This window comes from Haplochromis burtoni, unplaced genomic scaffold (assembly GCF_018398535.1).
Source record: "Haplochromis burtoni strain Fernald_Lab_line unplaced genomic scaffold, NCSU_Asbu1 Contig_238, whole genome shotgun sequence".
Classification (NCBI taxonomy): Eukaryota; Metazoa; Chordata; class Actinopteri; order Cichliformes; family Cichlidae; genus Haplochromis; species Haplochromis burtoni.
The window spans coordinates 577,090-600,309 of record NW_024582599.1 but is presented as its reverse complement, the minus strand read 5'-3'; the positions used below and the strand labels follow the sequence as shown (position 1 = coordinate 600,309).

Genomic DNA, 23,220 nt, shown 5'->3' with positions numbered 1-23,220 from the left:
ACACACACACACACACACACACACACACACACACACACACACACACACACACACACACATACACACACACAGCTAAACTCCACTGGTTCATGTCAAAGACAAACACATTGAAACACATTCACACACAGCATAAAGACACAGTGTACAAGGTGGCATGAGTCTGTGTGTGTGCAAGCGTGTTTGTTTTCATGTCTGTCATCAAGGGTCGTATGTGTAGCAGACCACCCCTGGACACACACACCTCTGTTGACCCCGCTTCTCTTCCTGTAGTAATTATGTCACGGCGTGTTTGGTCTGCAGTCCTGCTGACAGGAGACACGTGCAGATGCAAGAATGCTTGTGCACACTCAAGGTCACTGTTGCTTGAGAGCTGTGTTGTGAGAGTCTGTGCAAGACCAGAGAAAAGAGAGGTGTGTTTGTGTGCGAGCTTTTTTTACCCAGCACGTGATGTCCACAGTCTCGACTTTTCACGAGAGAAAGAAAGGAATGAAAAAAGGCTGAAAACAGATCAGCTTCCAACTCATCGGATTCCATGCACCACACATTTAAAACAGCATCGCTTTGGCAAATTTGTAGGCAGACAAAATGTGTTCTGCTTATTTGAACTAACATATACATATTGAATCCAGCTGCAAAAGAAACAAAAAGTTTTATCTGAACTGTACTTAACTCACAGTGGCCATCCAAACGACTATCAGTAATTCATATGGGAAACTGGGAACAATGCTAATATGCTGATACAGCTTTTATTGACAGTTTTCCAACCAGTGAAAATGCTGTAACATTATTTTCATCAGCACCTGAGATCGTGAATGAGTCGCCCGCTCTGCAGAGACATTTTTCCAGCAACTTGTTTTGGTGGATTAATGGGGTCGCTGGAGGCCCGGTGCGGAAAACAAACCAGGAACAATAGCAGTGAAAAACAGTACGGTTCAGTGGACTGATGCAGCAACTCTATTGGCTTGTACTAAAAGAAAAGAGGACATGAATTCCAATGGGAATTAATATTTGTTATGGTAATGACTCCGTTAGATATGGCTGGATGGCTGCATCCATAAATACACTCATTCCTCAGGCTGATGAAACTGTTGATGTTCTAAAGTTCAAAGGTAGAATATGTTTAGTGTCTTTCATAACAAGCACATCATTCTCAGCTTCACTTGAACTTCATTAAACATGTTACACCTAAACATGAACATCACCATGACTTTTGTTTTTGTTTTTTTTTAATTGATCATTTGAATATCTTTAATACTCAAACCATGTACAGCAGGCTGGATGTGTTACTGCTCCTTGGGAAACATATAAAATAATGCAAACTTAAAAAAAATAATAAAAAATTAAATAATAATAATAAAAGTAAAAGCTCATCAAAATGGAGTTTAACTACAATACATCAAATTCAATGTATTTGGTTTCTCTACAAAACCCCTCCAAGCTTCAAATGAAAACTTTCAATCTTTACATATAAAAGCAAACTCATGAAAAGTCATTTACGCCCAGCACCAGCAACCAATAAAATAAAGCTTGCACCTGTATCACAGACTGCTGTGAGGGTCAGGGTCAGAGGTATGCCTTAGTTCTAAATCCAGAAGTTCATCCTATCCATTCATCTAACCCTAATGTAGAAACCTTAACCCTAAAGACTTTTTAAAACCAAACTTTTTGTAAAATGTGTTTTCGATGGGGGTCAGTTAGAATGGTTATTTTCTTTATTTCCTGTTGCCAAGCCACCAGTGTGGTGGAGGACCCCACACACCCCCCACACACACTTTTCACCCTGCTGCCTTCTAGCAAGAGGTACCGAGAGCACCCGGACCCTCACTGCCAGACTGTGAAACAGTTTCTTCCCCCAGGCCGTCAGACTCCTGAACACTCAGTGACTGGACTGACACACACACACACTACTTCATACACCTAGCTACTTTTTGCACAACGCTCAGTTTTTTGCACTTTTCTATTGCACTGTTGTGTCTGTATCGTTACGTTCTGCCTGGCGTTGCACTGTCTTTGTTTTGTTTTGGGGATTTTTTGCAGTTTTTGACACTATGGGGCGATCGTGGCTCAACCGTTGGGAGTTCGCCTTGTAATCGGAAGGTTGCCGGTTCGAGCCCCGGCTTAGACAGTCTCGTCGTTGTGTCCTTGGGCGAGACACTTCACCTGTTGCCTACTGGTGGTGGTCAGAGTGTCCAGCAGCCTCGCCTCTGTCAGTGCGCCCCAGGGTGGCTGTGGCTACAATGTAGCTGCCATCACCAGTGTGTGAATGGGTGGATGACTGGTGGTGTAAAGCGCTTTGGGGTCCTTAGGGACTAGTAAAGCGCTATACAAATACAGGACATTTACCATTTACTTGCACTATCTGTAGTCCTGTGTTTGTTTGTCATATGTAGCACCATGGTCTTGGAGGAACGTTGTCTCGTTTCACTGTATACTGTGCCACTGCACATGGCTGCAATGACAATAAAGCCACTTGAGTTGGGAGAAAACTTTAATAATAAAAATAAAGCTGAAAAAGATTCTGATTTCATTGCTTTAGGGCTGAGGTCATCACATGTTACAACAAGGACCACAACTATGGGACTGAAGACACTCATTAGTATTCGCTTCTATTTGTGGCCACCCTGCTGTAGTTTATACTTGGATCATTTAAATGCTTAGTAGCTGGCATAATGCTATTTAAATGTACATCACAAATAACAGCCGCAAGATTCAGTATAGCACATTTGAAACAAAAGTAGCTATATGACGACTGTTTATATATGTTAATATACAGTTTCTACTTTCCTCTTAATCTTAGTTTGCTGTAAGGTTGAAGAAGCACCTAGCTACAAGTCATTTCCATGGAACCTGGAAAGATGATGCTACAAACTAACACGTAGCATTTGTTGTTGGGTTTTTGCAACATCGCGACAATCAACCAATGACATGTTTCCATGCTGTCCCATATTCACAGTTGTATGGAAATCAGCTAATGATTGGGGGACATTCATTCCATGAACAGAACAAAAGTTAAATGCATGCTATTTACAGCTGAGCTATTAAACTATGTTTGATTTCCTTTGACTGTGTGTAATAGAGTTCTACATCATCAGTGAATAATAAGAGTGATTCAGAATTTCTGTCCAGTTTAAAGTGTTGACACCACGAGAAGTGAAGGCGAGTAGGATTTTTTAGTTTGGGTTCAGTAATTCTTAATAGGCACACCATACATTGTTTACATCTGAATAGCATTGCAGCAGCTGAATGGAAGAGTGAGTGGACAATGAAGCTATGTCCAAAAATATAAAAGGCAGGACTTTTAACCTCTCTGACCTCACATTATCACAGCCAACATTCCTGTGACACCAAAGCAGGTCTGCGTGAGAAATAAAGCTTAAAGCTCAGCCTAAAGTTTCAATGTGCAGCTTCATGTTTTAGATTTTATTTTATTATTGTTATTTCGATTGTTGTTGTTGTTGTACAAATGTCTTGTTTGATGAACAGAACTGTTCCTCTATTTGGTCCCAGGAACTTCTCAAAGACCCTGATGTGGGGTTTATCTGACTTCCATCCACAGGAGTTGTTGCTTCTGGATGAAGTATTGGCTATAATGTACATGTTTCCAACTAGTTACAGATATATAAAATGGGCTGTATTGTGTTTAGCATGTAAATCTCATTTTATCTGATCAAATTAAGTGTCCTTTCTCCTGCTTCGGGGAAAGCCCCATGACGGGGGCTTCCCAGATTGTCTCAGCATCGCATTCACGAGATGCTTTATTGTAATTCAAACCAGAGCACAGAACAAACTGCACAACATGTAAGTCAAAGTGAATGTTTTTGAAATGTTTTCTTTATGTTTAAGACAAACAACTTGATTTGGTTTCTGATAGATGTGACAAAAGGATGTGATGAGTTTACACAGCTGACACATGCATTTTGTTCTTAGGACTTCAAAGCTGAAATTTTTAAGAGTTTACAGGTGCAGTGGTGTTTGTGCTTAAAGGTGATTAAAGATCCTACTAAACCACTATAAGACACTCTCTCCTATCTGATCCAGACTGAAATGTAGGAATAAAAGAGCTTCAGCCACAAGAATTAAAGGCAGGAGGTACATGCACACACTTAGACACACACAAACAAACATGCACACACATCCCCTGTTAAAATAACATTGCAGCAGCTGCTGAGGAGACTGGTCTCATTTAGCAAATAACAACACCTCTTAGACTCAAACCAACACCCTGTGTGTGTGTGTGTGTGTGTGTCTGTGTGTGTGTGTGTGTGTGTGTGTGTGTGTGTGTGTGTGTGTGTGTGTGTGTGTTGTGTGTGTTTGTGGTGTGTGTTGTTGTCTTGTGTGTTCTTCCACACTGCAAACAGAAACTGGGTGCTGTCTGGAGCAAACAAGTCCAGTGCTGTCTCACACGCCTTTCCCTAGCTGCAGCCACCTGTTGGTTTGTGCAGACGTTGATTGTGTGTGTTTGTGTTAGTGTGTGTGTGTGTGTGTGTGTGTGTGTGTGTGTGTGTGTGTGTGTGTGTGTGTGTCATGGACGCAGGCATTTGTCCTGAAAGACATTTGTGTTGAACATTTGAGTGTCTGCACATCATCCTGATGTTCATGCATTTGTAAATGTACTTTAAGCTGCAGCACCTTTCAGTCTGGGTTGTTTTGTCTTTTAAAGAGACATTTGTCAGAGCTTCAAGGAGCTACCATTTGTATGACCACAGTTTACACAATAGCACAAGGGATGACAAGTCACCACTTCCTCCTGTGTGACAGAATTAACACCAAAATATCAGAGACATCAGCGCAGGGCAGATACAGTATCTGGCCCCGCCTACTGCCCGTCCCACTATGAGATAAACTAACATGTATGTCATCCCATGTATATCTGCTAGCTGTCATGCTAGTTAGCAACATAACTACTTTTTCCACATGCTGGTTAGGCTTGCAGCTGCCTGAACTCACTGGCTGAAACAGTTCTAGCTGAACCTTCAGCCAGCTGCAAAGAAGTGAGCTGAAGTCAAAACCAATGCATGGTGTGTTGTTGTAACTTTCTTTCCTGCTTCTCTCATTACTGGTGAACTCTGCTGTGTGCATCATATTTATTTGATATTGATCCAGGTAAAAGTCTTATTGAGGTTAAAATCACCTTTTTAAAAAGAGAGGGCAGTAGAAATGACAAGGATAAGTATGAAAAAAAAAATTTCCCCCAGGGATCAATAAAGTATTCTGATTCTGATTCTGATGAGAACACGTGGTCTACAGTCTCTCCAATTAGCAACATTCAGTTGCAGATTTTGTATTATTTAGACCTTTTTGTTTTACACAAATATTGCTATAAATTGATATAAAAATGCCACAGTCACATAATGCTTCTGGTACAATAACAATGTCAAGATCAAACTGTTTTTAATGCTTTACTTTACAATCAAAAACAGGCAACACTGCTAATCTAGATGAAGCACACTGTGGTCACGTTTGAGCCGCTCAGGGAGGACCAAGCGGCCTCTGAGGCTGAAGAATGAAACCAAGAAGTGTCACGAACTTGCAGTTCCTCTAACAGCCACTTGAGGCTGGCTCTAACAAAGACAACTATGTTTGTGTTGTTCGTGCCTTTTGAAGCGTTTCGAATGAAATCATCTGACACATAAAAAGTTCCTATCTGGCACAGATTGGCCAAGAAGTTTGTGGGCTTTTTTCTGTTGAGTGAAATGTTAATGTTTTATTAGCCTGTTACATGGAACTAGTTAGCACATTTGTGTGTCTGTGCATTGTACCTAAATAAGCGTAAGCACATTAGCTAATAACATCACACTCCACCCGCTCATCCAAATATGGTCATCTCATCCAAAAAGCTAACAGTGGTAAAAAAAAAAAAAAAAAAACTAAAACAACAACAACAACAAAAAAACAAACTTATGTTCAAGCTTCAAAATGCAGAGTTCAAAACCCGCGGGTGACATCACACTGGCCATGTTCTCTTTTACCTGTTTTTTGTGTTGCTGCTCTAACTTGTTAACATCATTAGCATGGATATCCTGTACAGCTTAGATAAGCAGTGCACCAATCTTACAGTACGTACTTTCAAGAACCACCTTGAAAGCCTCAGACTTCATCAGTTTTATCCTGGAGTTACATTAGGCTCTGTACTTTTTATCAGGTTACCCTGAGGATAATATTACTGGCTAGTGCCCGTTTGTGCCTTTTATTTTTGGTATTGTTATGATGCAGCTGATGGAGCACTTTTAATTACTTTAAAAATACATTGCATCATCCTCACAGAACTAAACTTAAAGTAAAAAGGCATTATGTAGACCACAGCAGAAAGATAATCAATCTTATCAGTGCATCTCAAACATGGAAGTTTACTGAATGTTTTAGAGACCATGTATAAATTCTGAATGTTTGTATTTAAAGTTTTATAAGATGACTTTTTAAAATAATAGCTTTGCTAAATACATTGTAAATAATTCAGAGCAGTAGAGATTTAAATGTGTTTTGAACAGGTCTTTGTCCAAAATGCTGACAAACTTTAAACCATGTGCTGAACACTGAGAGTCAGCATCAGTGTCGACATTAATCTTTTTATTATTGTCACAGGATAAATAGGATTCTGCAGATTCCCTGTCCGCATGTTTTTTAAAGCGATTTCAAAGCAATGCGATAAAATAATGTATGGATTATGTTCCCAGGGAGTCAATGAAAAGAAGTCTTTATTACCCAGCTGCCCCGAGGGCTGTCTGGTCACTCTGTTGTTGCATCATAGGGGGCAGCTGGCACCAAATGGGTCATCTGTGTGTGTGTGTGTGTGTGTGTGTGTGTGTGTGTGTGTGTGTGTGTGTGTGTGTGTGTGTGTGTGTGTGTGTGTGTGTGTGTGTGAGAGCGTGTGAGATGTTGCCAGATTCCAGGAAACAGGAAACTGACTGGCGGGAAAATTACAACAGCAGGGGGTCCACTCTTTTGTCACAGTATAATCCAGTGGACGCTCTTAACCCCCCCTCCCCCACTCACTCTTTCTTTCTTTGGACATGACATTCTTCCAGGAAGCAGGACCAGCTGCTGCTTCCCTCCTCAAGACTGAGCTGAAGAGGGGAAGTCGGGGATTCCTTGTTGGGGGAGAAAAGGAGAGTGAGATGAAAGCGGTGCTGTGATGCATTGGCTGTGTGTTTGTGTGTATGTGTGTGTGTGCATGCATAGTGGGGATCAAGTGCAGTTAGTCAATTCAAAGGATTTAAGGAGCCATGTGGTCCAGTGGAGGATCAGAAGGAGGGAAAACGGCTGTGGCTGTGGACCTGATGACAATGACAGCCTGCAGAAAGAGAACATGAAGAGCCTTCAAGAGGAGAAACAGTGAACTGTACTCGATTAAAGAACCTATCAAACTGAGTTCTTGAAGTTATTTACATCAGTCACAATTGAACTGAACGATGACTCGGTTTTACTTCCTTCTAAAACACAAAAAATCCTGCAGCCCTTAGCAGCAGTAAGATGAATTAATCATTTTCTGTATGACATCATCAGACTCTCACATCATTGTGGAATTTTTTGTGTTTAGTTCTTGAGGTGTTGATATGTACATTAAGATAAGTAGATATAATATAAGATAAGATAAGATAAGATAAGATAAGATAAGATAAGATAAGATAAGATAAGATAAGATAAGATAAGATAAGATAAGATAAGATAAGACTTTATTGATCCCACAGCGGGGAAATTTTTTGCATCACCTCAGCTCAGGTACAGATATATGAAGGAAATACAAAAATACAATTAAGTACAATCAATGAAAAAAAGTAAGATAATACACTATAATCATTTATGCACAGCTACAGCATTTTGAATAGGCCACTAAACCACTTTGATTTTTATTTGCTTTTTGCTGCTGTGCTCGTCCTGTTTCCTGACCCATTTTCAGTCAAGCTCTTGCCACTGGACACATGTCTTGATGCATTCTCAATCATCCAGGTAAGTATGTGGCCAAAGGTTGATTCTGTTAATCTGGACGTAGCGTTTTCAGAGAGAGAAACATTCGCCATTCATCCAAGTGACTTCTTGGAGTGTCAGCTGACTGCAGGCATCCAACCTTAAAACAGTACATTTACACAAAGACTTAAACCAGTCCACTGAATGAACAATGGGCTGTGAGGTCAGTTCCTTGATCATGTAGTCTGCTGCCCAATCCTTATACATCGGGGAAACCAAACAACCTCTGGCAAAGCAGATGGCACAACACAGAAGAGCTACCTCATCAGGCCAGGACTCTGCAGTCTATTCACACCTACAGGCCAGTGGAGACTCTTTCAATGATGAGGATGTAACATCCTGGACAGGGAGGAACGCTGATTTGAGGGCGGAGTCAAGGAGGCCATTTACGTGAAAAGGGAAAGACCATCTCTGAATCGAGGAGGGGGCCTAAGGGTACATCTGTCACCATCTTACAATGCTGTGATTGCAGCCATTCCCCAACTGACCTCACAGCCCATTGTTTATTCAGTGGGCTGGTTTCAGTTATTGTACAAATGTCCTGTTTATAAGGTTGGAAAGCTGCAGTCAGCTGAGACTCAAGAAGTCACCTGGATGATGATGAAACGTTTCTCCCACTGAAAACACTACGTCCAGATGACGCCAGCTTCTGAAAAACAAGCCCAGTTTGTCACGTTTGAACAGTGTTTGTGCTGATATGTTTTCACCAAATGTGGCGCACTATATTATTGTCAAACATCTCTACTTTGTCTCTCTGTTCAGAGGAGATTGTTCAAAAAATCTTGTGGTTTATTTATACATAGCTAGGGATGGGTATCGTTTAGGTTTTATCTAATACCGGTGCCAAATCGGTACTTTTGAAACGGTGCCGGTGCTTAAACGGTGCTCAAACCCGTGCTTAAAGAATGGAGAACACAAAATTGGTCCAAAAACCTCTCATGTTCAGCTGTTTTTTTTGTAAAAAGATAACAATGTTAGCCTTTTCTGCAGCTATGGGGCATATATGGCATCACTCTTGGTTGGAAGCAGTGCTTAAACAATGGAAAAAACACAAACTTTGTCCAAAAACCTCTCATGTTCAGCTGTTTCCCTCTTTTTCTTTGGTCATTTTAGCCTTTTTGGCCAGGGTGAAGGGAGTATCTGCCATCAAACAAGAAGACAGCCGCATGTAGCTATGATGGTGTTTGCTAGTTCACCTTACATGCATTAATGTAATAACGTGGTTAGCCTACTCAACGTAAATTACACACGAACAACATGAAGCTACTCACGCAGAGAAGAACGGCTGCTGCTGCATCATCATCCTCATCATTTCTGCTACACTGGCAGGGCTAGGGGCCAGTACTCTCCTCTTCGGGTTTTTGGGGGATGTTGCTAAATCTGGGTCCGATAACAGGCACCACACCCGCAGTAGATGCGCTCGGTGTGAGGTCTCGCAGCAAGCTATCAAATACGGCGCATTTCTCGGCTTTTAAAAAAAAGCTCGCTATGCGTCGCCAGGTATTTCATCGGATTCGAGGTGTTACCTCTTGACAGTATCACAGTATCAGCTTAAAGCACTTGTTGCAGGCTGCTGAGTTTGCATATTTTGCTGTGAAGTACAGCCAGACTTTTGCCTTGTGCATTTTTAATCTGTAGGTCTGCTCTAAAAGAATGTACGTACCTGGACCCGCCTACTATCCTCGGAAACGTAAAATGATTGGCTAGAATCTAAAGTGTATCACAGCTCAGGAAAAAAAAGCACCGAAATAAAGCACCGAAATGTGCGCTGCTTTTCGGTCTGGTTACTACCGTTTATGTCAGAACCGGTGCCATCATGGCACCGGACACCGGTACCCATCCCTATACATAGCTTTTGCGAACACATCTCATGCTGCTATGATTTTCTTTAAAAGGCTTTTTGGATTTGTTAACGGGATGCTCCGCACTCTAAGAATTGAATAGCTAGATTAGCCTTTTTAGGGCTACAGAAAGTTTCTGGAGAAAGTCAACAGAAAACTGGGTCAAGACTTCATTTTCATACTTTAATAATAAAGATACATTTTTTAAAAAGCAAATTTTAACAAAATAATAGCGTATAGCTGATTATTTCAACAACTGAAACAATTTCAATTATTTCAACTAGCATGTGACCTCATTTGTCTGCATCAGATTCGTTTACCTGCAACCAAGGGTAGTTTGAATTTGATTTGGTCAGTAAGAGACTAAAAGCAGACAAGAGCTGGAAACACAGTCCTGGTTTACAGAGCGTCCACCTTTGCAGGTATGAGTAAGAAATGAAACAGAATGTGCATTCATAGATTCACAGGTACAGGTACCTGAAATGAAACAAAGACTGGGTTGGGATTCCCAACCTTGAATTGAATTGAATCTAAAGATGAATCTTCAGTTTTAATCAGTAGATTTAATGAAAATAAATGACCCTTTCAGTATCCCTTTGTCGTTTTTGTCTCTTAGTCCTTTTAAAATATAAACTTGTGCACTGGTTAGAGGTGAGTGACCACTATTATTTTAAATCCCAGAAGCAGTATTTACAGGACGGCAACCATCAATCTCCCTTTTACAGCCATTTTCCAAAGGCTGGGAGCACAATTAGAAGAGAGGAAACTTGCTGTGTAGATGGAACAAGGCCAAGACAAAGTGAAATATCCTCCTTTAGCAGCTTGTCCTAACACAGTTGTTGGTGTGACCTCACAAGAGTCAGGTCCCTGTATAGTGATTTATCCACCTCTGTATAAAAGCCACCAACATCCTTGGGTCACCATTTGTTTCTCAGCATCAACGACACGTTCATTTCTCAACTGTAGTCACCATTAATCTCAACAACTTTCCACTTTAATCGGCCGTTTAAAACTGTTTCACTCCTATCAGGGCTGGAAATATTTCCTGGCACCTTCGAAAAGGTCCCATAAATCACCAGCTTAAAAGCAGATAGAGTTGCTGTGTGCTTTATTATTGCTGACAGAGTCGTGTTTGTGTCGAGTTTATTCCCTGGGTACAAAAAGAACTCAATGGCTCCACCACAGAACGAATGACAAGGATATTATTAATACTAATTTTTCCACAGTTTCAATTTTGAAAATGTCTCTTTAGTGCAGTCAGCTACTTTGTTATCTGTTGGTTCATTTGCAATTAAATAAAAAATGTTTTCTTTTTCAATTAATGAATTAATAGTTGTTTTTTAACATCTTGAGTACCTTTGAGCAATAATCCAAAATATTAAATCTACAGAAAATATTACTCCAAAAACAGACGATTCCCAAGTTCTCAAGTTTCAGCCAAAAAACAAAAAGATTCATGGATAATTTTTGTCTTCATAACAAAGTCCAAAATCTGTGTCTGTTCTCCAGTTCATCTGATGTGTTGTTTCCATCAGCCTTGAAGCTAAGTGTATGTGCCACTTTTCCTTTGCTTCTCAATGCTTGATTTCTCATTTTTGCATAAAAAATAATGTTCTGAAAAAAGACAAAGGTGTCTAATCTCCTCCATCATATATGCACAACAAATGAATGAAATCCTGTACACCTTTTTATATCTATTACTATTGATACTGTAACAATTTAATTTCATGTCTAAAAATGGTACTTTCATTAATAAAAGGATAAATAGAAACTATGTTCTTATTAGATCACATTAGACACGCCCATCAACCTGTCGATGAGTGTATAAAGTAGTAATTACTACTCATAGGTGTGACCACACCCACCTTTAATGCTCTTTTTTTTTACCCTGCTTTTTATTTTAAATGCAAATATGAGTTCAAGACTGATCTATGAACATTTTTGACACTATCATGTTCAAATCTGTTCTTATCGTTGTCAAAGCATTACGTGTTACTTTGAGCTCGGTCGCTATTGACACAAAAACACACACAGAGCGCACAACATCTACGCTATCATGACCAGTGTTTGTACTTGTGCCAAAGGCCACAGGAGGAAAATCTTTTGCCACACAAAGTAGAAAACACTCGGTCCTCTGCAGTCACCAGTTTTGTCATACAGTTTGAAAAGGTTGTGAAAATGATCCGCGGTATAGCACTAACTATGAAACCTAATGATGTGTTAACGACAAACAACACAACAACTATATCCTTGTAAACAAGTCACATGATGACTATTCAGATCCACCCTGAAATGGAAATGACCTAAACGAGCCTACGTCCATGACAATGGAGGGCAGTGAGAGGGAGGATGGCAGGATGAATATCAAAACCATTAATTGTTTTTTTATTTTATTTAGGTAGTTAAAATCCCAGCGACTTTATGTGGAACACTGCTGCTCCAAAGAGGATGTGCTCTAAGCGTTTAAGAGTAGATTCAAAGAAGTCTGACAATAGTGTCTCGTTTACCACCTGATAACCCCCAGGATGCTCACAGGTAGTCTGAATAATCTTTGTTCTTTTAGCACACAACTGACTCTGAATGCACAGGAAGATTTTAAGAATTGCAACTAAAAAAATTACACCTTTGTTTAGCAACCCATAAAAAACCCCGATGTGTAACTTGACCCCTTGTTGTCGTACACCAGGGTTATTTGTCTGCATCCACAAGTGCCCAATGGTCCGCTGCGGTCAGAAGGCATTTGTGAGTCTAATTTAGTAAGCGTGGTTATTCGATTTAAACAGCATGAGTTTCTGTAAGAAACGACGTCCCTCTACCCAACAGAGCTGCATGAAAGAATACAAAAACTCCCAGACTGATTTTATGTAAAAACTCATTCCAATCTTGAAAATAAAATAACAAGTACGCTAAAAATGATGCTTATGTTAGAATGTATTCTTTATTAGATTCATTCATATGGACTAATTCACCAAGAGTGTTGGAGTCTGAGTCCTGACATTAACCCCCTGCGCTCAAAGTACTCATAGATGTTGAGCAGGAACCCCCAACACTATCAAAATATTTGATTTCCAAATTTGTATTTATTTTTTCGTCCAAAGTCTCAAGGGTACAAAATAAAATAGACATCTAAAGAGGTCAAAAATTTAAAACACAGGATTAGGATAACTTATGGCTGAAGGTGGAGAGACCTTGGTCATCTAAAAGTACATAAACCTGTGTTATCATCAAATAGCCAACTTTCACTATTGCCGGGACCAGCTTCAGTGATCAGTTGTTCAACCATTTGCAGTTCACTGCAGTACAGCCACGTGAGGCTTCTGGTGAGCTCTTGTCCTGGCTTAAGCCTCAGAGGACAGTTTGATCAGATCCTGTGTGCCGGTATTGTCCATAAAGCTTCACTGAGATGAATATGGGAACATATGGAGAAGCCTCGGGACAATGGGGCTCTTGTCCCGCTGGCTTCGACAAAGAGGCCAAGACAGGCTCAGACAGGGGGCTGAAAACCATGCTGGGTCTGTGTGCGCAAGAGAGAGAGAGGCAGCGACACTGTGTGTGTGAATGTGACAAAGCAAAAACGAATCTACATTGCATGCATGTTCACTCGGAGTTATTCTAGAACTGCGTACAGCTTGTATTTTCAGAGCGCACACCAGCGGGCTGTCAAAGTATCAGCAGTGTTGACTGACACATGTCACTTCCCATGTTTGTGTTGGCTGTCAGCATGATGAAAACATACGACCTAACCACCAACCTCTGTTTTACTGTTTTTGCCAGCCTCTGTAAACCTGCCCCTCCCTCATCTCCACCCAAACTACTGCTAACTGACTCGGCCAGCAGAGCGTAACCCACCACCATGACTGTGGGAACATACCCCTGATAGTAGTTCCTAACACATGTATAAGTCCACTCAAAGCTCTATATCAGTTCATAAGGTCATTTTTTAGATGTATTTTCTGCCTCATCTGTAAATAATTATCCTCCCAACACACCAAATGAAAATCCCACTGCTGCTGGCCCATTCTGAATCAAATTACACGTCATTTGAAAGCACAAAGCTTCGCAATTACAATGTTAACCATTTTAGGATCATAATTTCACAGCAGAAAAAAATAAATAAGTGCTGCAGCGTTTTGTGGGCAGAGTGAATACACTGCAGAAAGAGCAGAAAAGCTCTTTTCTGTTATCTACAGAGGAAGATATCATGCGCTGCACACTAACACTTTGACTTTGGTCAAATGCTAGCTTTGAATATTGCATCTATAATGGGTCTTTTTATGTTAAAATAAAATAATAAAATAAATAATTTTAATAAAAAGATTAAAAGTAGTTTTTTTGTTTTTAGAAGCGTTCCATTAATTCATGCATTATGGTATTTAAACAGAACAACAGCTAAATATGTGAATAAATGAATGAATATAAACTGGTGCACTCTGTCTCAGTAATGCGGGTCACCCTGCATGCTGGATGGTGGTGTAGTTTGGAAATCCCCTCCTCACACACCTTTTTTGGATTCAGGAAGTCTGCGACAACCATTAGCTGTAACCAAAACGGATAATGCAGCTTTCACACCCACTTCACACCAGTTGTGCAGAGCTGAGAGTTCTCCACTTTGTAGCATTTTGTGGTACTTTTATGCACACAACCCAACACAACATTATCAGTCGTGTGTTCTTTTCTAACAGTAATTCGACTTAACGTTTTCCACAGAACTACCTCTGCCCTGGTCTAACACCGACAGCCGGCTTTAAGATGAATCCACTCTGTGGGTACAATTATTTGCAATGAAGATATTCACCTCTGCGCTCGTGTTGTGGGTTATTAGTTTAACCACCATTTTGTAACAGCAAAAATACACAAGGAAACAGCCACTAAAGCAGACACACATACACACACCCACACACATACCCCACACCCACAGACAGTTACACTGGTTATGTAAGAATAGATTCAGTTGCTGTGTCACTCAGAAGGCCCGACCACAGCAACGGAGCGAGAGAGAGGAAAATAAGGAGAGGCAACAGATTCATGTACTGATCTGAAAAAATGGGGGCGAGGGGGGTGTAAGGGGGGAAAGGCATAACGAAAGTCTTACCTAACCTGATGACCACAGGGAGGAAACCACACTGAATTACAGTTTTACTCCTGAACACACACGCACACACACACACACACGCACACACACACACGCTTGCTACAGTAACGTACTGTATCGGCGAGGTGTTGTGATAAGACGTGTTTTCTTTACAGTTTGTGTTTGTAACTGTCACTCAGATCTAAAAGCCACAAACAACAGCAAAGCTTAAGAAAATGCACTTTTTTTCATTTATGTTCTAAACTTCCATTTGTCTGTTTTCATTTCAGATTTGTTTTTCTATTAATTTCACAATCAGGGTTTTACCCGTTTCTGTTCGGTGATAGCATTAGTCTAGTTGATTTTTTGATTACTTGTTTATTTTACAGTTAACTAATTTTTTTAATGACCTTGAACTATCCTTTCTAAATCTCACCTTTAACTTATCAATGGAGAAAGCTGTAATCAGTTTCAAATTCGTTCCATGTCAGACACAAACAGTTACATTGTTCATTTCAGTTTATAGATTTTCATACATTTTCATTTGATTTTGGCTGCCTGGGATTAATTTGAGTTTTTGTTTTTTGTTTGTTTTGAAACACAGAGTGTGTTTAAGTAACAAGATTCCTCAGGAAACTGTCTACTGCAGACATCTTCACAGTTCTGGGTACTTATCACTGCTGATGGTAACAGCACGGTCCTCGCCGTGTTGTCTGTGTTGAACATGAACAGTGACATCACCACATCTCCGCCCCATTTACCCCAGCGTTAAGAGTGCAAGTGCTTACTGCAGTATTCTCCTGAACCTGGTATCGCCACTCAGACATCAGTGCTTTTACAGGAGGAGAAAAAGTTACAAATGGAGGCAAAAAATATCAAGTCTTTTTTGTTGCATCTCAGTTGTGACATCGTTGGTCCTTCAGCTTAGCTCCTCCCACACATAAGAAGTGACTGTAGTGGACAGTTTGTTTTGTGTAATGATTTCCATCTGTGCTTCTCATTATTTCTTGGGGTTTCTTCCCTTTTGTGGTGAACTCACTGTCCTGTTCAAGTCAAGTTTTTAATCAATCAGCATTTTACCTGCCATGTTGCCAACACCCTCAGGTCATACACTGCTGTCTTTCTTTTGAGAAATGCATGTAGTTATGTATGTGTATGTTACCCACAACCTCTCAATCCGCAGACCCACACAAACTGACCATAATTTCCACTTCTGAGCAATAAAGACTTTAAATGCATTGGTCCTTATATTCTGAAAATCCAATCAAGGATGTATCCTAGGATTTCAAAGCACAGTCTTTACCTGACTCACATGTATGGCCAAGCAAATGGAAGTTTCTTACTTTAATGCACTTTGGTAATTGTAGTTCTTTTTTCTTAAGCCATTTTTATATGTGAGCTTTGGTGTTCCAGTAAAATCGAGTGGGGATACTTTTCACAGTTAAACAGAAGTGGAAAACAGAGGAAATAATCTGGTTCGGATGCATTTGCATAACTGAAAATACTTTTTGTGATTAAGGCTCCAGAGGACATTTGCATTTTCATGCAGCAAATAGCACAATCGTCAAACTCACCATTCAGGTATTTCACTCAGTCTTTAAGCTATTTTTATGGCCTGAACACTGACCTGCCTTTTCATCTGTGTCTCAGTCATCTACAGCCCTTTTCAAGCTGTAAACATGAATAGGCCTGTAGATGAATAATAATAGAACACTATCAATAATTCCCCCAAACAATTGTTTAAAAATCTGCACCATTATCACCCATTTGAAATTCTGTCACACCCTTCCTGCGTGGCTTTTAAACCCTTTGCACTCTACAACCACGCAGGCCGACAACGACACTAACGCTGCCTGAAATGTGCCTGCATTGTCCACAGTGCTACAGTGCAGCAGCACAGCAACAGTATCTGTGAAGATGAAAACTCACCACTGACCCAGATGTAAGGACGACTTCTTATCTCTCATAAATGTGAGGCCACAGACGTAACAGTAACTGACAGAGTACATTTTGGCAGTTGAAACTGATGAAAAGCTCAGTGATGGTGGCAACATTTGGTCCAATCAATTTCTTTTGTTTTATTTTGTTCTTTCTTTTTTTTTTCTGGAAAAACCTGAAATGACTGAGCAGTAACACCTCTGGGATATCTTTGAACAACTTAAACTACTCACAAAACTGGGTGTGGTTCACAAGGGACTGGCTGTTTTGTTTTTCTGACATCTTCAAACTCAGTTTACACCTGTGGGTGTTTTGGATTCAACATAAATGAAATTTAGACTCAGAGACAGACGAAAGGGACATATGGGAGACATCCAGACCCCACACACAAAGGCCATGAAACGGAAGCTAATGTGAGATCGCTCAACTCAGTTTTACCTGAATGTTCTTCTTAAGTATAAAGGGAATATAGCATACTTCAAGCATACCAGTCAAGAAAGGTGCTTTACGAGATCAAATCTAAACCAGAAAGGAAAAATTAAAAAAATAAAATAAAATAAAATAATGAAAATTACTAAGAGGTCTTATAGGCTTAAATCAGACTCATAAAAAAATCCCAGGCCATTATTAATGTTTTATTGTGACAGAACATTCATTCATGGACAACCTGCTAATGTGAAAGTAACTATGATTCATTTTTTAACAATGTTTTTTAATCTATTGTCAACTTAGACCCAGAATCTATATGAATTTTTATTTTAATGCAGTAGCTAAACAATAAATACAATTTGAAATTATCAAATAAATTGTATCATCATTTCGGAAGAACGGATGTATAAAAACTTCTTGGATAAATAAACAGCATCGCTCATTTTCAGGCTGATTGCCTCTGTCGGGGGGAATACAGATATACTTTTTTCATATTTTCCCCTTATGACAATAAGTTGTTTATCATTAACTCCTCAGCTGTATTGATCCTAAATAAAATGAGAGCCTGCTCCCCCCCGCCCGCCCCGCAAAAAAAATCCTCTTTTAAGGATTTGGTAATGAATGGGTAGAAAAGTAGCTTCATTCAGTTCCCTCCTCCTCTCTCCGAGCCCTCCCTGCCCATTACAATTCAGGACCCCCTCCCCCCAAACACACACACACATTAACGCACATTAACACACACACACCCCTCCCTGCCCGCCCCCTGAAGCACACAGGCAGGAGGTGGGTGGGTTTCCCCAACTATTTAAGGAGATTCCAACAGATGGTTGAGTGACTTTCCTCCTGGGGACACTTTGCTCTTTTCCCAAACTTCTTGTCTCCTTCACAACAGACTGGGCTACTTTTGTTTTTCCTTTTCCTTCCCCCAAAATATTTTTTTTTAATTTTACTCCTGAGCTTTTTCAGAATTGTTTTTCCTTCTCTTTGGACCCCAAAAACTTCTGTGCTTAATATCCTTGTGAGATCAGACAACAGCTCATTGACTCGGTGAGGACGGTGGAGCTAACCATGCCCTCCGACTTTCTAACACCTTTCCTGGAACTAGATGAGGAGTTCTGCAAGGTGAGAGAGACCGATCAAAAACCTTTATATATGTGTACCAGCATGCCTGAAACACGATCAGCTTGTGCCTATACGAGCTGAATTAGGAGTAAATTATTAAGCTCATTTATTTGTGTTAAAAACATAAAGTGATGAAATGCTACAAATTTATTGTCTAATTTAAAGCATGAGTGTGGTTTAAACTTTAATATTTTGTAGAAAATTCAGATTCAGATGGTGTCAAAAGCTGTTCAATCTTTAGTTGTGTTATGTTGTAACTTTACAGTGTCACGTGTTAACTTTTTCAGATTTTGGGGGCTTCATTTAATATTTTTTTTTTGCAATTTTTAAATGTTATTTAATGAAACAGTAACAGGAAAACAGGCTGTTTGCTGTTTCTTTTAAATTATGTGTTATTTTTAAATGATTTTTTTGTACAACTTTAGAGATGTTTGAGCAAATCCAATTTATAAGACCTCTGGCTTTAGCTGCAACTCTAAAATCTCCTTTCAGCTCGCCTTGGCCCTGCAAGCCCCGCTCCAGCGCTCCAGGAATGCACGGCACTCATCTATTCTTCTCCTCTCTCCTTTTGTGCAACAGAATTTCCGCAGCCTGGAGGCGACAGATGGCTCGTCTACCAGCTCCCAGCAGCAACGGCAGCAGCACAGTCAAAGGGTGCTCGGCTTCCAGCGACGTCACTCTCTCTGCCCTGTGACCCTCCCAAACTCCAAGTTCAACAGCAGCAGTTGTGAGATGACCCAGTCAGCCTGTTGGGGCCTAAATGTGACCTCCAACCAGCAGTGGAGCAGGGAGGGTCAGCTTCCCCGCTCCTCGCTCAGCCACATCCCCTTCAGAGTTGACCGCTCAGTCAGCATGATCGAGGGCAACAGTTTGGGAGGGAGAGAGGACAAAGCAGCCAACTTGTCCCCACCACTGCTACTCCCCCCACCTGGCCTATGCATCAGTAACACCTCCATCTCCTCAGCTGCTTCCTCCTCTTCCTCCAGACCCACGCTGCCTCCACCACCACCACCACACATCTCCACTCGATACAAGACGGAACTGTGCCGCACATATGAGGAAAGTGGGGCCTGCAAGTACGGCGCCAAGTGCCAGTTTGCTCACGGCATGGACGAGCTGAGAGGCCTCAACCGTCATCCCAAATATAAGACAGAGCCCTGCCGCACGTTCCACACCATAGGCTTCTGTCCGTACGGTGCCCGCTGCCACTTCATTCACAACGCGGATGAGCTCAATGCCGGCAATGCTGCTGCGTCTCCACAGAAGCAGAAGCTCAGGCCTCCTCTGCTGCGCCACAGCCTCAGCTTCGCAGGCTTCTCCTCCTCTCCGCAGACCTTCCAGCCAGTAAAGGAGTCACAGCCTTCCTCCTTCCTTTTCACCAGGGCCTCCTCTGTCTCTCCTCCTCCGTCCTCCGTAGGAAGCCCTGAGCTCCTTTCCCCTCTCTTTCCCGAACCCGGCCCACTGAAGCATTACCCCTTCCCCTTCTCTGGCATCGGTGACCTGGCTGGTGACAGCGGTGATTCAGCTCTTCGCTTCTTCGCCGTGACCGATTCTGTCAGCGCCCGGTGTCCCACCTCAACTTTCACACCCAAAAGCCTCCCTTACCTCCTCCCCCAACAGCCTCCAGCCTCCCTGAATGCCTGTCCCAGCCTTCAGCGCTGCTCCTCAGCTGACTCCCTCTCTGAAGAAGGCTACACATCCTCCTGCTCCCTCAGCTCTTCCTCCAGTGGCACAGAGTCACCGAGCTTCGAGGGCCGACGACTACCCATCTTCAGCCGCCTTTCTGTTTCAGACGAGTAGGGAAGGGTTTTACTGTAGGGCTGAATTTAATCAGGGATATATAGTCTAATAGTTTTAACTCTATGTGGCCAGTATATGATGTTGGTCTTTTCAAAAAGAATTAAGACATTGGGTTTTCTGTTCCCTCTTAAATCCAGCAGAGTACCTATCTTTGTGCATATTGCATTTTTCATCCAAGCAGTTGTAGCGCTGCTCAGTGTTCGTCCAGTTTAAGCTGACTTTTCCTTTTTTTTCTTTTCTTAAGCTTGTTTTTCATGCCGTTGTTACTGCTGTATACTGTTGTATACCCATTTTTAGGGACTACTCTGAGGGTTCTTCACTCAGCTCAGCATTCATCCCTGTGCTGTTCCTGCTCAGAGGGGAGTTCTGTGTGAGAATTCCCTGTACCCTTATTTATGAAGGAATTTAACATTAGTGCTGTTCGCTCTGTACTGTTGGGTTTATTTGCAGGTCAGTTTCAACAATGCAAGCCTACAGCACTTCTCCAGTCATATTTTGGGCAGTTTAACTGTAATTCTTTCCAGCTTCTTGTCCAAGACGGTTGAATAACTGTATGCTGCCACTGACTGATCAATTGATTGTATGTCAGCTACTTTAAATGCTTTAGCAACAAAATCTAGCCCAGGTGTAGGCATCCCACTGACTCTAGTTACCAAAGTTAGAGTTCTCCTAACCTACTAGTACTGCTAGCCACGGCAGGTGATACACAGTGTTATAATTATTACTATAGCCTAACACTTTTTTTTAGCCATATTTATTGCTTTGTGTACGATTGATTGTTCATGTCATGTTTGCTTTGTGATTGTGTTTATGCATTCTTAATAATGCCTGAGAAATTATGCTATACTTATGCATTCATTTTGTCCATCTGCTTGGTTTTACACTTTCCAGTAGCTTTAAGAAGGCTTGCGGAGAGGAGAGGGAAGGAGGACGTGAAACATTTTGGCATTCTGTATTTATGTTGCCTTACTGGCTTATAGGCCTGACAGAAATCAAGACTCGCTGAGCTTTCACGCCACAAGCAGTGCAGTGCCTTCTCCAGCATCCTCTGCCATTTGGTGTCGGTGTGAGCGCACAGCGAGTCTACTCTCCTCTCCGTTAAGCCTCACGTCCTGATCCACGTAACATTTTCTTCAACTGATAAATCCTGTTAAACATAAAGCAAAACAAGACTTTGATGTGAGCCAGCAGTGGCAAATAAAAATGTCGGTACATTATGAGATACACCAAAACCACCAAGAGAACGAAAACATCTTTTGTAATGTGCGAAAAGTGCGGTGATGTCCTGCACATGAGGACCGTTGTGTCTCGTGGTCAAAATTTTTTATAGTTTGTTTTATAGTTGACTTTAATCTATCCGAGTTGGTTTAATGACAATGTGTTTGGTCGACCTCTGTTGCACGCTAGCTTGCCAAGTCTCTGAGCGGCAGGTGAAATCACGCGAGTTCAAATAAAATTTAGGCCAGATTTAAAAAAATTTTTTGTTCATGAAAATTCTCTGACCTGTCCTGAGTCCAGAGAGGCTTCTTGTTGCTGTAGCTTGTTGCTGGCTTGACAGCAAGCTGTTTTTGTAACTTTTAACTTAAAGTCTTATTTATTTTGATTTTCAAAGCAGAACCTATATTGTGTTGTTGGATAATGCGTGTTTTGATTTACATAATTTAAGTGCATCTATTGTTTACATTCCATGGGTTATGTTGATATGCTAGCTCTTTATCTTAATATATATGTCCACCTTTATTTCAAAATAAAAGTCCTTGAAAAAATAAGAATCCTATCTTGAATTTTATTACACTTGTTTCCTTTTGTTACCATACCTTCTTAAGGTCAGAATCTAAGAATTAGGTCAATTATTTAATATGTAAACTATGATTACAAAAAAGCAAAAAGTACCTTATTGAAGCCCATTAACCTTTCTCCCACATAAACACGTAAACTCTTACTTCACTTCACCAACATTTCCAGTAGAATTCTCACATCCATACATCAATCACAAAAAAACCCTTTAGTTTTTTAATCCCTTTTCCCATCTTTATATTCAAACATAAAAACAGGTGATGCAAATATTAAAGAGCTTTAGTGCTGAATAACACTCAGAAGAAGCAACTGGAAAAAGGCTTACACCTTCAGTGTTTGTTTTTCTGCATAGAATTTGAGCAACTGAGGACAAATTCCTCCTGAGTTAAAGGCAATGGCAAAAATAAAAGCACATGTTGAGCAGGAAATCAATAACTCAAATGTTCGTTTTTGGGCAAAGCTTTCCCACGAGCATCACTTTAAGATCCTGCCACTGTTTTTAGAGCTTTTACAATCATCTGTGTTTCCTTCACAAACAAAAGGAACAAAGATTAACTCTTTCTCCTACTTGTGTTTAGGGAATCTCCCAGCCCTCCCCTCTGTGTGCGTGTTTATGTGTGGGAGTGTGTTCTGTGGGAAGGGGAGTGAGTTTTGTTGCAACTCGTCTGAACAGACCAATTTAGAGTGAGTGACACTGGGGAGAATGTTTGGGCAACAGATGCTCGAACAAAGACTTCCCAGAACACAATGGGGCACTGAGATACTTGTGACTGATTTCCATCTATTCACACAAAGTGGAGCAGAAGTTGAGGTCCTCCCCTCTCTCTCTTTCTCTCTCCCTCTCTCACTCTGTATATGTGTGTGTGTATTAAACTATTACTGTAGGGAAAAAATGCCTGAATTCAAAACAATAAAGCAAAATATACAGAAAAAAATCAATACTGATCCATTTTTAATGAGATGATTACATACTTCTTTTTTCCCTGCACAACATTGTGCTGCCCCGGACCTCATATGTTCTTCGTACAAGCTGTTATTATAACCTATGGTTAATATTAAAGGCACAAATGGCCACATTTTGATGATTAAAAAAAAATAATAATAATATTTTATTTTATTTTTAACAATCCCATATTTTAATGATCACTGTAGACAGGGTTGAACTTTTCATGCACAATATGGTGAATTTTGTAAAATGTCTATCTGGTGTTTCGTAACATTAACCAAATAGTTTTGATAGTAAAAGTTACCAAACAG

General features: G+C 40.7%; 1 protein-coding gene across 1 annotated transcript; it reads left to right on the top strand.

The window, feature by feature from the left end:
- Positions 1-18,081: 18,081 nt before the first annotated feature.
- On the top strand, positions 18,082-21,320 carry LOC102307468 (mRNA decay activator protein ZFP36L1). Its single transcript, XM_005937963.2, has 2 exons — positions 18,082-18,366; positions 18,946-21,320. The coding sequence occupies exons 1-2, from the start codon at positions 18,313-18,315 to the stop codon at positions 20,164-20,166; spliced, it is 1,275 nt and encodes a 424-aa protein (XP_005938025.1). The 5' UTR covers positions 18,082-18,312; the 3' UTR covers positions 20,167-21,320.
- Positions 21,321-23,220: the final 1,900 nt, after the last annotated feature.

Coding starts and splice junctions, on each gene's coding strand:
- LOC102307468 (XM_005937963.2), top strand. CDS start 18,313: ATGCCCTCCGACTTTCTAACACCTTTCCTGGAACTAGATGAGGAGTTC. Junction 18,367..18,945: donor TAGATGAGGAGTTCTGCAAG/GTGAGAGAGACC, acceptor TTTGTGCAACAG/AATTTCCGCAGCCTGGAGGC.